At 34.5% G+C, this 17,268-nt stretch overlaps 1 protein-coding gene across 4 annotated transcripts in view; it reads right to left on the bottom strand.

The window, feature by feature from the left end:
• Positions 1-17,268, bottom strand: part of NBEA (neurobeachin) — a 736,578-nt gene that overhangs the window by 214,007 nt on the left and 505,303 nt on the right. For all 4 annotated transcript variants that reach the window (XM_058437671.1, XM_058437670.1, XM_032150485.2 and 1 more), the window contains one exon: positions 7,212-7,355. In XM_058437671.1, the coding sequence (XP_058293654.1) occupies positions 7,212-7,355 (144 nt within the window). The remainder of the gene's footprint in view (positions 1-7,211; positions 7,356-17,268) is intronic.

Consider the following 17,268-nt stretch of genomic DNA (forward strand, 5'->3'; position numbering starts at 1 on the left):
CATGAAGGAGATGACTGACACTTCAGAGAGCCTTTTAGTAGATCTCCTCCTTACTTCTGTATTTTTCTCATTCTTAATTTACATAATTACTTTTCTGAATTTTGGATTCTTAACTTGGTAAGTGTGTATGTGTGTGTGGGGGGGGGCTGGTAAAGAAATATAAACTTACCATTATGAAAAACCCAAATTAAAAAAATCCAACTCTTACATTTGAATACTTCTTCCTTGTGTTGCTATCTCCCTGTACTAATTACTTAAAAAAAAAATCAAGGTAGCATTACAATCCATTGGATATAGAACTATTTTTCTATTTGCTAAATTATTTTTACAGTAACAGTAGTTGTGGTATTTTGACCTCATAAATTGGAACTTACAGAGACATTTAGTTAAAATGACACGTTTACTAGAAGTGGAAATGCAATAAAGATTAGCTTAACTTTAGGTGTTCCTATCCTGGAAAATTCAAGTGAGCTGAATTGAAATTCAGCTTTTGGTATAATTAACTTATACCAAAAAAACAAAAGACAAAACAAAACTTATTATGAGCTGTTGAAATTATTTGAATAATTCAGTTAGTATGAGCAGATAGTCTGATAATTTGAGCCCCCAAATATTTATTTCAACAGCTCATAAGTTTTGTTTTATCTTTTGATATAAACTAATTCAATAATTATCTCAGCTTTCCAGTTTACCTACATTTTATATATATATATATATATATATATTTTTTTTTTTTTTTAGACGGAGTCTTGCTCTGTCACCCAGGCTGGAGTGCAGTGGCGCAATCTCGGCTCACTGCAAGCTCCACCTCCCGGGTTCACGCCATTCGCCTGCCTCAGCCTCTCCCAGTAGCTGGGACTACAGGCGCCCACCACCACGCCCGGCTAATTTTTTGTATTTTTAGTAGAGACGGGGTTTCACCGTGGTCTCGATCTCCTGACCTCGTGATCCGCCCGCCTCGGCCTCCCAAAGTGCTGGGATTACAAGCGTGAGCCACCGCGCCTGGCCCCTACATAATATTTTTAAGTGGGAACCTTTGAGGGCAAATAATTGTGTTAGGAGATTTCTTCACGGTTCAAAGCTACACAGTGTATGAATGCTGTCTTTAAGGGATCTAGTCTAAAGGGACAGAGAAAACATGGAAGAACATCTACAATGCAAGGCTTTATGTGGTATGTGTCTTAAGAATGATACAATCAAAATGTTGTGGGGTGGCTATAATAAAGGATGACAGATAATAACACGTCTTGGGGAGGATACGGAGAAATCGAAACCCTCACATGCCACTGATGAGAATTCAAAATGGTGCAGCCTCTTTGGTAAATAGTCTAAAAGTTAAACGTGGAGTTATTATTTGACCCACCAATTCCCCTCCTAAGAATATACCTAAGATAAATGAAAACATATGTCCACATGAAATCTTGTAAAATGTTCACAGCGGAATTATTCATAGTAGTGAAAAGGTGGAAACAACTTGAATGCCCATCAACTAATGAACTGATAAATAAAATGTGGTGTATCCATGCAATGGAATAACTGCCATAAAAAGGACTACATGCGGCCGGGAGCGGTGGCTCACGCCTGTGATCCCAGCACTTTGGGAAGCCAAGGCGGGCGGATCACGAGGTCAGGAGATTGAGACCATCCAGCTAACGAGGTGAAACTCCATCTCTGCTGGAGATACAAAAAATTAGCCGGGCGTGGTGGTGGGCGCCTGTGGTCCCAGCTACTCGGGAGGCTGAGGCAGGAGAATGGTGTGAACCCGGGAGGCAGAGCTTGCAGTGAGCCAAGATCACTGCCACTGCAGTCCAGCCTGGGTGATGGAACGGGACTCTATCTCAAAAAAAAAAAAAAAAAAAAGGGACTACATGTTAAAATATGGAAAGGGCTTGATGACACCATGCTAAGTGAAAGAAGGCAGACACTAAAGTCTATCTATGATTCCATTTGTATAAAATGTCCAGAATAAGCAAATCTATAGAGACAGAAAGTAGATTAGTGGTTGTCCAGGACTGCGAAAGAGGGAACAGGAAAATTGGTGAAGAAAGGCAAATGGTAACAAGGTTTCTATCTGGAGTAATGAAATATTTTAAAATTGATTTTGGTAACAGTTGCATAACCCTGTGATGAAGATACTAAAAAATCACTAAATTGTACACTGTAAATGGGTCAATTATATGATATGTGAATTACATCTCAATAATGCTATTTCCAAAAAAAATGCTAACACAAAATATTATGGAGATGATATGATTGGCCAGTAAATATTTCATAAGTGTTTTAAATGGGTCTTAAAAATGGGTAGGGTTTTTAACAGGAGGAGATGGGAGAGGGAGTGGAACAGAGAAATAGGAAGGATATTTCACGTGAAGAAGTATGGACATTAGTTTGGGCCTGTAAAATTTTTAAGTTAGTAGACATTAACGTGGGTGGACTGTTGGTAATAAAAACATATATATCTATATATATATATTAACTAATAACTATATATGTTGTTATTACTAACAGCAAATATATATGCAAACAAAAAATAAAATTATTACAATTTACAGAACTGATAAAGCATAAAGAACCATCATTATCATTAACTCAGAATTCCCTAAATTAGTAAAATTACTAACTTTCGGAAGAAATAATAAGGAACCTATATAAATTCCAATTCCATTATGTAAAATATTTCTATTGTCACTCAGCATATGTGACAGAACTACCATTCTAAAAGAAATGAAATACATTTCATTGGTGGGATGCCATTTTTTCAATTTAATTAAATCCTTCACTTATCAATTTATATAAATTTGAGTTAATCTTGAATTTCAGTTACTCAATAGTTATTTGAAGAAACAACTTGCTAAATTTCAAATTAAAATAGGTAATCAAGATTTTATATTAAAATTCATTGAATTATACCAATCTCGATGTTTTCAGTAAAAAATATAATTAGTAAATTGAAATCTTTAGTCACATATGGGATTTAGGTACTAATTAACTTTGGTGAATCACTACAAACTAAAAATGCAATTAAAGTAAATTAAGTTAGGTTTTATTAATATAATAATTACTTTATTGATTGGCATACTTCTATATTATAATCGTATTAGCCATTTGCTACAATACATAATAAATTGGGTAATTAGTAGTCACACACATTTAACTTGCCTCTTGAGACGAACAGCTTGGGAAGAAAGGGAACTAAAAGTGAAACAGAAAATTGTATGACATTTAAAGCTATAGAATTTTGTGGAACATTTTATCTTTATTAAAACTAGAAAACTCCAAACAAAATGGAGAAAACATAAGAAAAGGCCAAAATTTAAGTAAAATTGTACTAAAAGCATTCTATTTATCATGTTATTTTTAACTTACCAGATTGATTTGGACCACACACAGACTATCTATAAGCAAAACTACAATTAATTATTATACATATTCATATACTTCTAATGTAATGGAACCAGTGTAAAAATTGAGTTATAAACAGAAGATGTCATTTTTACATCATTTTAGAAGTCTTTAATGATATATACCTACAAACACACTCACACACACACATTTAAATGTACTATTTGGTATATTTTAGTTCAAACCATATACTACGTATTTGTAAGGAAATATATTATTTTGCATACTTCTTAACCTTAGGCAAGTTACTTAATCTCTTGACCTCTTTATTTCCATAATTGGTGGTAATAATTTTTACCTTATTGGGTTGTTGTTTAGATTAAATGGGTTACTGCACACAAAGCTGTCTGAACACTAACCCTAACCCTAAGCCTAACTCCTTTTTATTTAGAGAAGCTCACCATATCCATTTGTCAATATTTTCAGCTATAAGGAAAATAGTTTTAAAAACATGAAAATGTAAACGTACTGAAGAGTAACTGCTATTAAACAGTTCTCAACAGGCAGAAAATACAGACTTTTCTTTTACAGAAAATGTTAAATCTATAATAGCAGCATCATTTATATATAGAAAAAAGCTGGTTTTGATGTCTGGCTCCTAGTACTTCATGCCAGATATTCTTCTTTCTCTTCTTCTTCTTTTTTTTATAAACATAAATTGATCTACCTTTTGAATTAAAATAAGAACAGAATTAATCTTAACTAAATTAGTACTTTCTCTAAGTTTTCTGTACTAATTAGCATACTTTCTTCTATTTGAATTTAACTTATTACATATTGGCAAATTATAATGCATGTCTGCTTATCTGTATGCCTATGTCAGCAAAACGGGGTTTTGTAAATAACAGGAAAATGTAGTATGCTAATCAGCAGGTTTAGGTTTACCTTTACAATTATAAAAATGATGTATTATTTAATATATATTCTAAAATCTAAGAACTCTAATTACTTTTATATATTTGAAAGTACATTTCTCATACTCATAATATGCAAGCCATTTCATTAAGTTGTCATGAAAAGATAAACCTGTAATTTTTATCTCAGAGATTGAAATAGGCACTTTTTACTTTATATAATATTTCTGATATAGCAAATAAATATGAGATTATATTAATATTGTACACCGATTTTAGGATTTCCTGTTTTTTTTTTATTTTTCATTTTTATTTATTTATTTTTTTGAGACGGAGTCTCGCTCTGTCGCCCAGGTTGGAGTGCAGTGGTGCAATCTTGGCTCACTGCAAGCTCCGCCTCCTGGGTTCATGCCATTCTCCTGCCTCAGCCTCCCGAGTACCTGGGACTACAGGCGCCTGCCACCATGCCTGGCTAATTTTTTGTATTTTTAGTAGAGACAGGGTTTCACCATGTTAGCCAGGATGGTCTTGATCTCCTGACCTCGTGATCTGCCTACCTCGGCCTCCCAAAGTGCTGGGATTACAGGCGTGAGCCACCACTCCCAGACTGGGTTTTAATTTGGATTTAAGTCTCCTGTAAGGGTGACATTTTCTTTAGGCAGTATAGCTCTGTCAGGCTACTTAGAATGACATGTTATGGGTAAGACAGACATTATTATTAAACAAATTTTAATTTCTGCAACAGAGATAACCATGATTTGGACAAGAATTGTTTAGGGCAAAAACAGTTACGTATTGATGTAATCTGCATCTTTAACCAATAGCTGATTTCTTAAACCTAAGAATTCTGGCTTGTAATAAAGTTCTAAAAATGAATTTTATGTAACATTGTAACTATTATGTTAGTCTAGATTAATAGGCTTCAGCATTTACAAAATAAATCTATTCTTATAAAATATGCAGAATATTTCTGTGGCCCTTCATAAAACATCCATCCCTTACTTCTTTTCCACTGTATTCAAGGTTCAGAGTATATTTGTAGACTGCTGTTTTTAAAATGAACTCTACAGAGTAGGCAGAGGATCAATACTTTAGGACAGCTGTAACACACAAGGATCCCGCTGGAAGAGTATGAGTTAGGAGCAGGTATATTATGGATAGGAACAGGTATGCTCAATGACAAATCCATTAAAAGACAGAAACTAGAGGAGTCTTGATTCAGTGAATTGGTCAGGAGCCATATAATTTGATTTTAAAAAGTTTATTTCAAGCATATTTTCACTGTTCTTTAGGTGTTTGAACTTAACTTTTTTGGGGGATTTTTTTCTTATAAAAATAAATTAATATTAATAATTAGCTACCATTAAAGAAGAGAAATATAAAAAGGTTATTAGTCTTTGTTGAATTGTGCCACTGGCATTACTGGGCAGTCTTATAATAAACTCTAAGGGACTATGCAAATCTATACTAACTAATTAATTATCTTCAGTAGGAACAAAGGACCAGGGAGTCTAATCTGAACTGTACAATTATTAAACATCTCTGCTAGTATATATGAATAGGAAAGACAACACATAATCTAAAAGGATCAGAAATAACATTTGTGAATTTTCTATATTCTTTAAGATGAAGAATGAGACCAGCAGAAAAGAAAACACATCTGTGGGCAAACAGAATCAATGACCTTCATTAGCTTAAATTTCCAAATGGCTTCATATAAAATCTTTGAGCTACTAAAACAAACCACAAAAACAACAAAACCAAAACTTGAACATTTACTTAAGAATTTGAGGCAAACATTTGGTCATAGACTTAAGAGTACATTTAAATCGAAAAAATAGTTTTTATAATACAGAAATGTGAATAATATAGAAATATCTAGGAACTAGCATTAGAATAAACTTATTAAATATTTTCTTTCTTAATCTAGAAGAGGGAGAATAATGTGCTATCTCCAGTTTACAATTAACAGTAACATCTTCTCTTTGAGGATGAAAAGAGAACTCTCTAACCAGTAGAAAAAAATCACTAGAGACTTTCATAAGGCCATGACAGATAATTTTCAGTATGTTCTTTGCAACAAGTGTGATGTTGTATCAAGAATTATAAATTTAAGTCCACCTCTCTATGGCCACCTGCCACCTCAACCTTGTGTGGGCTGCAAGTATAGAACTAAGACTCAGCTACTTTTTGAGACTCTGAAGCAGGAGTTTTTAAGGTGAGGTTGAGGATATGAATCCATGGACTGGTTTCCAGAGGTCAGTGATCACTATGACATTGTGTACAGAATTGTATGCGCCTCTTCATGAAGCCATTTGCTTTCATCAGATTCTCAAAGTGGCTTAAAACCCAAAAATGGTTATGGGTGAATACGCTCAGATATCCATACCCCATCTGGTCAATGTAGAATCACATCCAGAATTGAGCTCAGACTTATATCATGACAAGGTAAAACTGAGGCGGTAGGGGAAAGAATATCTGCTAGTGGCTTAGCAATATGAGACTACAGAACAAAACAGGAGTGGAGCGAGACATTCTTTAGAGTGACAAATGAGAGGAAATGGCAAATTCAATTGGCACCTGGGTGAAGGACCTTGGCTCTTAGCATGTTGGAGATACATGTAAATCAATGAGCCTGTCATTCTGTCCCACCTCCCAATTATAATACAGGCCGTTAGATGTGAATAACTGATACTATGTATTATTTCTTCTATATAAAAAGTTGCTTTTTATTACCTAGAAATTTGATGATATTCATTTATTGCCAATAAAATACACATTTCTTTGGGGTCCTCTCTTCAATATTAGAAATGAGATAAAGTAGGGTTTTAACATTCATGTGATTGAGCATTGTTACAACCATTGGCACACACTTATTTACTAGGAGACAGATTTTGAATTCAGTAGCTTTGTGTTTATTTACAACGAATAGGAAAAACGTATTTTAAAATTTACCTGCAAGGTTGTCAATTTCTTTCTCCTGTAGCAGACTGACTGCATCATCGTCTCCTTCCAGCATAAGTTCTGTCTCTGCATTCTGGTTCACTATTGCTTGACTTCTGAATGTTTTCTTCGACTTTACTACATCTTCTTCTGTGCCTAATCACAACAAATATATAATAATTTACGTTATTATGACTGTTTCTGCTTATAGCAGGTATTATAAATAATTGATTGCTTTATTAAATTATATGCTGCATTTACATATTACTTTACAATTACAGAACATTTTAACTTTATCTTGTTTGGTTTTCTGTGAGAAACGTGGGGTGTGCGGAGCTGTAATGATCAACCCTTATTTTAAAGATGAGGAAACAGGCAGAGGAAGCTACATGCATTCTGGAGGAACCTAGCATTGTTAGTGGTAGAGAAAAGAACTCTACCGTGTCTTAGGACTCGAAGATCCATGTCTTAGGGCTCTAAGATCAGTGCATGTTGCACAAAAAGTCTGTACTTCACCCCAAACTTATTTTCTTAAAATCACACTATTTTACATAATTATACTTTGTCTTAATTAGCTAATCAATTGCTAATTAGCTAATTAGCAGATCATTTTTGAAAGTGGATAAGTATGCAGAAAACAAGAAACCATTCACATGTGAGGGGAAAAATGATTATCATTAGAAAGTTACAGAAAGGCGGAGTTAGAAATGATGGAGACATAAAAGCTTCTTCACAATAGCTATTTCTTTAGCAATTAGTGAAATAAATACTGGTTTTTCTGAAATGATAGCCTTATTTTGCTGTATATAATAACACAAAAAGCCGGCCGGGCGCAGTGGCTCACGCTTGTAATCCCAGCGCTTTGGGAGGCCGAGGTGGGCGGATCAAGAGGTCAGGAGATGAGACCATCCTGGCTAACACGGTGAAACCCCGTCTCTACTAAAAATGCAAAAAAATAGTCGGGCGTGGAGCCAAGCGCCTGTAGTCCCAGCTACTCGGGAGGCCGAGGCAGGAGAATGGCGTGAACCCGGGAGGCGGAGCTTGCAGTGAGCCGAGATCGCGCCACTGCACTCAGGCCTGGGCGACAGAGTGAGACTCCGTCTCAAAAAACAAACAAACAAAAACACAAAAAGCCAAAACCGAAACACATGAAAATAAGCAGAAAAACTGAAATATTGGAAATATTGCAAGATTTGACCTGGCATTAATGTATAAGTTAGAAACGAATGCATCTGAATCCCTCAAGAATTTGACTGCTTAACAAATATTCTCATATTTATGTTCAAACACCTGCTTTGGCAGGTGACAATATAAAATTATCTGAACTGAAAGCAAATTTTATACATGCATACACCACCCACACCCACACAAACACCACACATATGAAATACTTTTATATCATTTGAAGCTGAAATTCAATTTAGAAGAAAGCATTGTAGTATACTGTGTTCTGTATTAGGATATAGTCTTCAAGGAGCAGCATTAACTAGGAAAATGTCTTTATATCTCATTTGGTGTGGTGGATATATTCCTGGAAATGGGAGCCTCATAAATCAGTCCTATATGGTGTTGTATTATATTTTTAGGGGACATGATGGTGTTGGAGCATAGACAATGGCTCTCCAAATGATGTCATGCCTTTGGTCGAAAGTTTACAATAGTTTTGGTCAATTCACCCAGGCCCAGACCACAGAACTTCCAACAGTCCATTACTGCCTACTGATGTTTGCTCAACCATTTTGTTGTTGTTGTTTGAGACAGGGTCTCATTCTGTCACCCAGGCTGGAGTACAGTGGCATGATCACAGCTCACTGCAGCATCGACCTCCCAGGCTCAAGCAATCATTCTACCTCAGCTTCCTGAGTAGGTGGGACTACAGATGCATACCACAAATGCCTGGCTTTTTTTTTTTTTTGTAGAGATGGGCTCTTACTATATTCTCAGGCTGGGCTTGAACTCCTGGGCTCAAGTGATCCTCCCACCTTGGCTTCCCAAAGTGCTGGGATTATACACATGAGCCACTGTGCCCAGCCTCAACCATTTTCTTGCAAGTACATCTGGCTGTCATACAACTTGCATTGTAAAATAGTTAGCTTTTTTCCTTTTTCTCTTTGCAGTTTGTATACTTCTTTTTCTCAGTGAATATAGGCTAATTCTGTTTGCTAAAATATGAAAAAATGGACTCAAAGGCCGCCAGAGTAAAAACACATGTTGAGGAACATAGTCACATCACAATACCATTACAGAGTGTCACTGGCTAAGAGGTATAGTCTGTCATCCTAGCTCCTACTGCATAACCACATTTAGAGCACATGGTTAACGCATACCTTAAATGTATAAAGTAATAGATTGTTAAATATATATTTTGATAAATACTTCAGAGACAAATATTATTATTAGAAATCAAAGCTACATTGGAGGGGATGGGAATTAAATGGGTTCCATGTGTATTGTTCTTTCACTGGCCCATAGATAATCATTATTTCTGGAATAAAAGATTGGGGATAGATCACTGAATGCTTCAGAACCTCATCTTAATTCTATTTGATTTTTGGTGATATAAAGCCAGCACGAAAGTAATCTTTTGAGGGTAGCTATCTTTACAACTTGTTTGCTTCTTGGTAAACGGAAATACAGAGCTTGCATCGTTTGAGAAAAAGAGGCAAATCCAATGATTAATAATTAAGCAATCTCTCCTGAGGTCTTCTTAGCTATATTTCTGGACTTTGCCTGAATACTATTAACTGGACATTTCTTTTACTGAGCTAATTGTCTCTTGCTCCTTCTCCTCCTCCTATTTTGGCCAACCATGTACTTTAGCAGAAACCTAGGAATTCATCCTGCATGGTGACTGCCACTGCCCTAGTTCAGGCCATCACTGTTTTGGTCTAGAGGGTGTCAACAGCTGCCTTACTCACACCACCTTCCATACTTTTGTCAGGGTGATTTTTATAAAACACAAATAAATTGAGGACATTTTCCTATTAAAATTATTCATTAACTCCTCCCAATCAAGAACACCTAATGCAAGACTTAGACTGGAGGATAAATCCAAACTTCTTAGCAGGGCTTACCAAGGCCTTTTATCCTCTCATTACCAGTTCTGTGTTTTCACCACACCCTCCTCAGCAATATTGGACCACTTATAGCTTCCAAAATATGTCATGCTTTCACATACCTCTTTACCCATGCTAATGTTATTCCCTCTGCAGGGTATGTTCCTACCTTTCCTCCTTGGCCTGGCTAATTTGCTACTTGCCCTTCAAAACTCACTTCCTTCAGTTGCCTTTCCTAACAAACCCTACCGCATGTTCACAGCTTACACATAATTCAACTGCACTGTATAGGTGTTACCTATTATGTGTCTGTCCTCTCCACTAGGCTGTAGTCCCATTTCTGTAGCTTCAGTGCCTAGAGCCCAGCAGTTGTGCCACAAACATGTGCTGAACTGAAGTTCAAGTTCACCCCACCACCCTATTCCCTTCTCTGATTTCTTAAGAGCACTTGTGTGCTCTTTCCCTTATGCTTCCACCATACCTCATAAACCCTGCTACTGCAGAATTTATAGGTATTATAACTGCTTGCTTACTCACCCCCACAAAAGCCTCCAAGTTCCTTCATGACTGGAAACATGTTTTTGTCTTGGTATTCTCAGTATTTAGCACACTGCCTAGCACAAAGCAAGCCCTTGTAAATCCTGAATAAATATATAAACTCAAACATTACAGTTACCCCTGCATATTTCAAAGTCTGAAGTTCCCAGGATATCTCAGAGTCTCAGTGATTTGCCTTTAGTTTGGGGCAAGCTGGAGAATCTATGTATTTACATGAAAAGGAACTTGGTTCTTTACAATAAAGTCAAAAAAGCCTTTTAAGTGTGAGTAATCTAATAAAGCAAGTTTTTCCTTATATAAAAATCATGGGTAATCTTTGTCAGTAAAAAAGCTTTATGTTACTTTTGTATTACCAAAATAAAAATCTACCAAAGAAGAAAATGTAGTAGAAGAAAGGTGAGCTCTGAAATGTACATCAAGCTTTCAATTTTATCCCCTCTGGTTTTAAAGCAGTAAAACAATCATGACTTTAAAAGATATATAGTAAACTAATCCATAGCAACACACTAAGCTTATCATCCTTGTTGAAGTGTTATCAGTTTGCAGCTCAGCAAACTTCCTGATTTTATGGTACTGCACCAAACATTTATCTAAATTAAAGTGTATGAGATCTAAAGGCGCTTTTCAATCACAATATCCTTTATGAATTAGAGTTTCATTCATCAAAATTACAGGCAAAAAGAGGTAAGGTCTCAAAGGGCTGTCTCATTACAAGGCTTGTAAACACCGTCCTTAGAAAGAATTGGTTTAACACCCAACAAATCAAAATCTGATTGGGAAGAGAATTTATTTGAGATCATCTATCTTCAGAAGACATGTTGGACTGAGTGCACTTTTTGGCCTCTTTAGCCATTCATCAAGAAATTAACAAGCGAATACCACAAACTACCAGAACGCCTTGGATCTGAAAATGTACATTATGTGTAAAGCTTGGTAGGATAGACATATATGCTATTGCCTATGAAAACATTAAAATACCAAAAAATTTAAAAGTTTCAGGAGAAAAAATGCCACTGAATTACAGCTCAAGGAAGCTGAATCCAAAACTGCACTTATGTTATTTTCTACATCATGTGACAAATAACACACGAAAGCACTCTATAGACCGACTTCTTAGTAAGTATATACATAAAGCTCTGTATATGAAAATGTTATGTAATACAGAATATTGCATTGCAGAAATCTAAAGTTCCTTTTTCATAAAATTTCTATTAATAACCAAGAATCCATGTGAAAAAAGGTATATTTTAAAGGTGAAGTAACAGCAGAACTAAAAGTTTCTAGTATTGTTACTATATTCCAGTATTATTGTTACTCTTATTGATATATTTTAAATTACCATTTTAAAGTTTTATTGTTATTTTAAATAAGCATAAGTTAAAATATAGAGATGACAAACTGGAGACATTAACTGCTCTTAACGACATCAAAGAATATGTCTGTCTGGAATGGCCACAGGATCAAGGCAAAGAAATTAGTTCATGTGACTTTTATGTTCTTTTCTATCGATAAATATAAACAATTAATATAAAGAAAAATACAGTATTTTATTTCTGTTTAAGAAATCCTCCTATAATCAACTCTAAAACATCTATACTAATAAAGGAAAAAGTAATTCACAACAATAGGTTAGCTATAAATCATGTGTGGCTAACACACAAAGAAAAGAGATATAACCCCATAATAAGCCAGTTTTAGTGGAGACTCAGCTTTTCACCAGCTTATGCTATTATTATTTATATTGACTGTGGAACTATGGGGTTTTCATTTATTGAAAAGTTACATATATATAGGTATATTTATATAGATATATAGGTATATACGTATATCTATCTAATGTATATCAACCATGGAATAATACATTCTCAATGTTATTTTATTTGTACCATTTAAACATATGCTTTAAAGCTCATGATCTAGCCTCTGCTTATTTAACCTCACTATTTTACTGATTTGGCCTCTTTGCACCTCATATTCTCTAAAAGCTGAATGTTTTTGTCTGCATACATGCCACATTGTCTCAAATCTTTAAGTCCAACCTATGTAATTTCTTTTACATAAAATCTCTTACGTGCCTATTCCTTCAGGATTCAGTCAGGTTGATTATTTCCATCTCTGTATAACATTTATATCTTAGAAACAACAGGTGCTGGAGAGGATGTGGAGAAATAGGAACACTTTTACACTGTTGGTGGGACTGTAAACTAGTTCAACCATTGTGGAAGACAGTGTGGCGATTCCTCAGGGATCTAGAACTAGAAATACCACTTGACCCAGCCATCCCATTACTGGGTATGTACCCAAAGGATTATAAATCATGCTGCTATAAAGACACATGCACACGTATGTTTATTGCGGCACTATTCACAATAGCAAAGACTTGGAACCAACACAAATTTCCATCAATGATAGACTGGATTAAGAAAATGTGGCGCATACACACCATGGAATACTATGCAGCCATAAAAAATGATGAATTCATGTCCTTTGTAGGGACATGGATGAAGCTGGAAACCATCATTCTCAGCAAACTATCATAAGGACAAAAAGCCAAACACCGCATGTTCTCACTCATAGGTGGGAATTGAACAATGAGAACACATGGACACAGGAAGGGGAACATCACACACTGGGGCCTGTTGTGGGGTGGGGAGAGGGGGGAGAGATAGCATTAGGAGATATACCTAATGTAAATACGAGTCAATGGGTGCAGCACACCAACATGGCACATGTATACATCTGTAACAAACCTGCATGTTGTGCACATGTACCCTAGAACTTCAAGTATTTTATATATATATATGTGTGTATATATATATATGTGTATATATATGTGTATATATATATATATATACATATACACATATATATATATAAACATTTCTATCTTAGAAATAAGTCATCATATCTTATCATTGTTCAATTTTGGAGTGTTTTTATTTTAGGGATTCTCTACTGGACTTTAATTTCACATGTTAAAATTGTAAAAAATGTTTGTTGAGTAAATGAAAACACATAAACACAATTCATGTATTAGTCATTTTACATGCACATTAGTTAAGTTACTTTTCTTTTCATGTACTTTACAGTTTCCTCATAAGTGGGAGAGTTGAACTGATGAATGGATTTGCCATTCATAAGTTATTGTTCCCCACTAATATCCATTAGAAACATTTTAAAAATTCAGACCAATCTCTTAATTTCAGTTTCCAGATTTGTAGAAGAGTAATATTAAGTATTTTCCATATTTTCTTTCACAGGATTATTGCAAAGTTAAAATGAGACAATGGAAATGTGTGGAGATTATTTACATAGTAAGCTTTCAAAAATGTTTATTAAAATTTTGATAAAATAAATAAAACAAGAGGATAAAAAGTATACTGAGTACATAATTAAAATTGAAAAAGAACATAGTTAATGCTTTATTGCTTATAACAGTGTTGCATAAGATTTATGTAAATGGGGAAAAAAGCTGGCTTATCTGAGGATTAAAAAACTCAAGATAAAACATGAGTCTATGGTCTTGGCACAATGCCTGTCCAACGTCAGGTATTCAACAAGTGATAGTTTCCTTTCCTTCAGTTGGGGTTAATATTCTTCCTTCCACCATGCTGTTATAACAGTGTTCGTACTCATTAAAACATGAATGAGCCTTCAACTCCTCCACTAGATTGGATGCTCCCTGACGACAGGAATGATAGCATGAAGTACAGGTGTTATGAAGTACTTTGGAAATTGAATGTAGTATAAATAGCTTACATTTTAAATGTAATGTAGGTTTTCCATAACTATTTTATTCATTTAAAGATATTATTAAATAAAATTACATAAAGCACCAGTGTATTTGACATGTACTTCTGATTTTGCATACAGATAATTAATTATATAAATATGTTTAGTATCTTGGATATTTGAAGGAAAAGAACTGCTTTCTCAAGAAGAGATAATGCATTTAATATAGGCTTCTTTTCATCTTTGGAAAAAGATCTTTGGGAGGATACTGGTAGAATAGAAATCTGGTCTAATTTTATTTTTACCTAAATGTATTATCAGGTAATTCTGCTTCTAAACATTCAGAAATCTGTTGAACAGGATGGCATTCTTTTTCAAAGAAGAAATTCTTTTTTTTTTTTTTTTTTTGAGACGGAGTCTTGCTCTGTCACCCAGGCTGGAGTGCAGTGGCGCAATCTCGGCTCACTGCAAGCTCCGTCTCCCGGGTTCACGCCATTCTCCTGCCTCAGCCTCTCCGAGTAGCTGGGACTACAGGCACCCGCCACCACGCCCGGCTAATTTTTTTGTATTTTTAGTAGAGACGGGGTTTCACCGTGGTCTCGATCTCCTGACCTCGTGATCCGCCTGCCTCGGCCTCCCAAAGTGCTGGGATTACAAGCGTGAGCCACCGCGCCCAGCCTTCAAAGAAGAAATTTTTTTCATTATACGCCATTTCTCAATTTTTTCTTTAGCTTGTTCAATGTATTTTGACAAAGTCTACCACTCTTTTAGTAGAACAAAATGTTGCAATTCATTTCCAAACCTAAATACTTTTTAAAGTGCATTAATTACATGAATACTTTGGGAAATTTTAAAGATTACTTTTTCTCATTAAAACAAGTCTGAGCAACAAATACCTTTTCAGATCAGTGCTTTTAGTAACTCTAAATGATGTTGTTTAATTTCCACTAAAAGGAAAAAGATTTAAGATAAACATACCTCTCAGATAGATATGATGACATAATCTTGTGCAATAATATGTATGAATCAATCTATTACTGAGAAGTTTACAATTTTGAACATTTCAAAAAAACCTGAAAGAATGCTTTTTCTTATACTGAGGAACCTATTGTTCGAAAATATTTTATGCTTACCTTAGTGTATCTGTGAGATAAAAGTAATAGATACACACTGGAACAGTCTACTGTAACAATCACTTACTAATAAGTAAATATTTTTCTTTGTAAATCATCTAAATTCAAACTTTAATTTTGTGTTTGACTTTAAAACATAAGTGTGTCCTTCCTTAAGAAACAAATTACGATAATAGGAAAGATCACTTTTCTAATGAAGATTAAGGACAAAAAATTAAATCATCTTCTTTATAAAATAGCATTTTTTTAAAAAGGAAAAGAAAACAGGTCTTTCAATAGAAAAATCCCAATGGCAAAAATTGTTAGTGATACTGAATAAAAGCACTAAATTAGAAAGAATGACCAGAAATCTCAAGCATTTTCTCAATCTTTTATACCTGATACTGAGTCAGAAGCCTCACTTTATCAACATAAAATTATTTTATGAAAGCAAGTATTTCTACACATGAAATAGACTGTTTCTATTTGTTGTTCCAAACACATTTTAAGTAAAAATCTTAGTATTTGCTAAGCAAATTTAATAAATACAGATATAAAGTTTGGATAGTTCAACCATCCAATTCCTCCTTTCTTAGTTGTGGATATTTTAGTTTGAATGAGTTGGATCTAACCATGATTCCCACTTCAATTTAATTTTGTTGACAGAGAATATATTGAATAATCCAAAAAAGATATCTATACCACTATAAAATTAAAAACCCAAGACACCAGCTTCAAATTTATAATAAACTTGGTTCAAAAATGCTATTCCTTACATGGATCAATAATTCATGGCACTTACGGTCCATTTTAGCACATGACTATATTACATAAAAGTCAGAGTACAGCATCTTATGTAATTTTACCAAAAAGGAACTTGTACAGACTTTTATTTTAAACTAGATATAAATACTACGTCTTTAGGTAGGCTGTGTTTTGAAAAGCTGGGGGAAAACAGTTCAGTAGTATAGTAAATGTGCAGCATTAGCAATCTGGGAATTAACACATGGAAATTATTCCAAGTGTTAAATTTTTATTCAAATTAGTTATGCTTGTAAACAATTTATTGGAATTTAAGAAAGAAGAGAAGAAAATGGCTACCTAACACCAACAGTTATTGCTCACTGGAAAAGGACATCAAGGACACTTGCAAGCAAAAGAATTGGATCAATATTAACGTGATTTTCATTTCATGCTTCCCCAACTCCAGTAAGCTGACAATATACTCTGATTATGTGAACTGCCTCAGAGTAACACAGAAAAGGTTATTAGAGCAAGAGGTGGAAATGGAATGCACTTTTTATATTGACAGGCCTGCTAATAGAGTATACTGATTTTCAAAGACATGCAATGCATTTTTACAATTTGGTTCTGACAGCAAAAACGGAATTTCATTTATTCCTAATTCAAAATATTCATAGGTAAGCAATATTTTTTAGAGCAGACCAACAAACGGGAAATTCATAAACAGCATTTTTAAACAGAGAAATGCAATTAAAAAAGTGCAAGAAAATATTATTGAATTTAAGTGAAGCACTATATAAGTATGAAATGTTAACTTAATAATCTTCTTAATGGAGTCAATGTAGAAAACTGCATTCTATGCTTTCT

Source organism: Hylobates moloch, unplaced genomic scaffold (assembly GCF_009828535.3).
Source record: "Hylobates moloch isolate HMO894 unplaced genomic scaffold, HMol_V3 SCAFFOLD_4, whole genome shotgun sequence".
Taxonomy (NCBI): Eukaryota; Metazoa; Chordata; class Mammalia; order Primates; family Hylobatidae; genus Hylobates; species Hylobates moloch.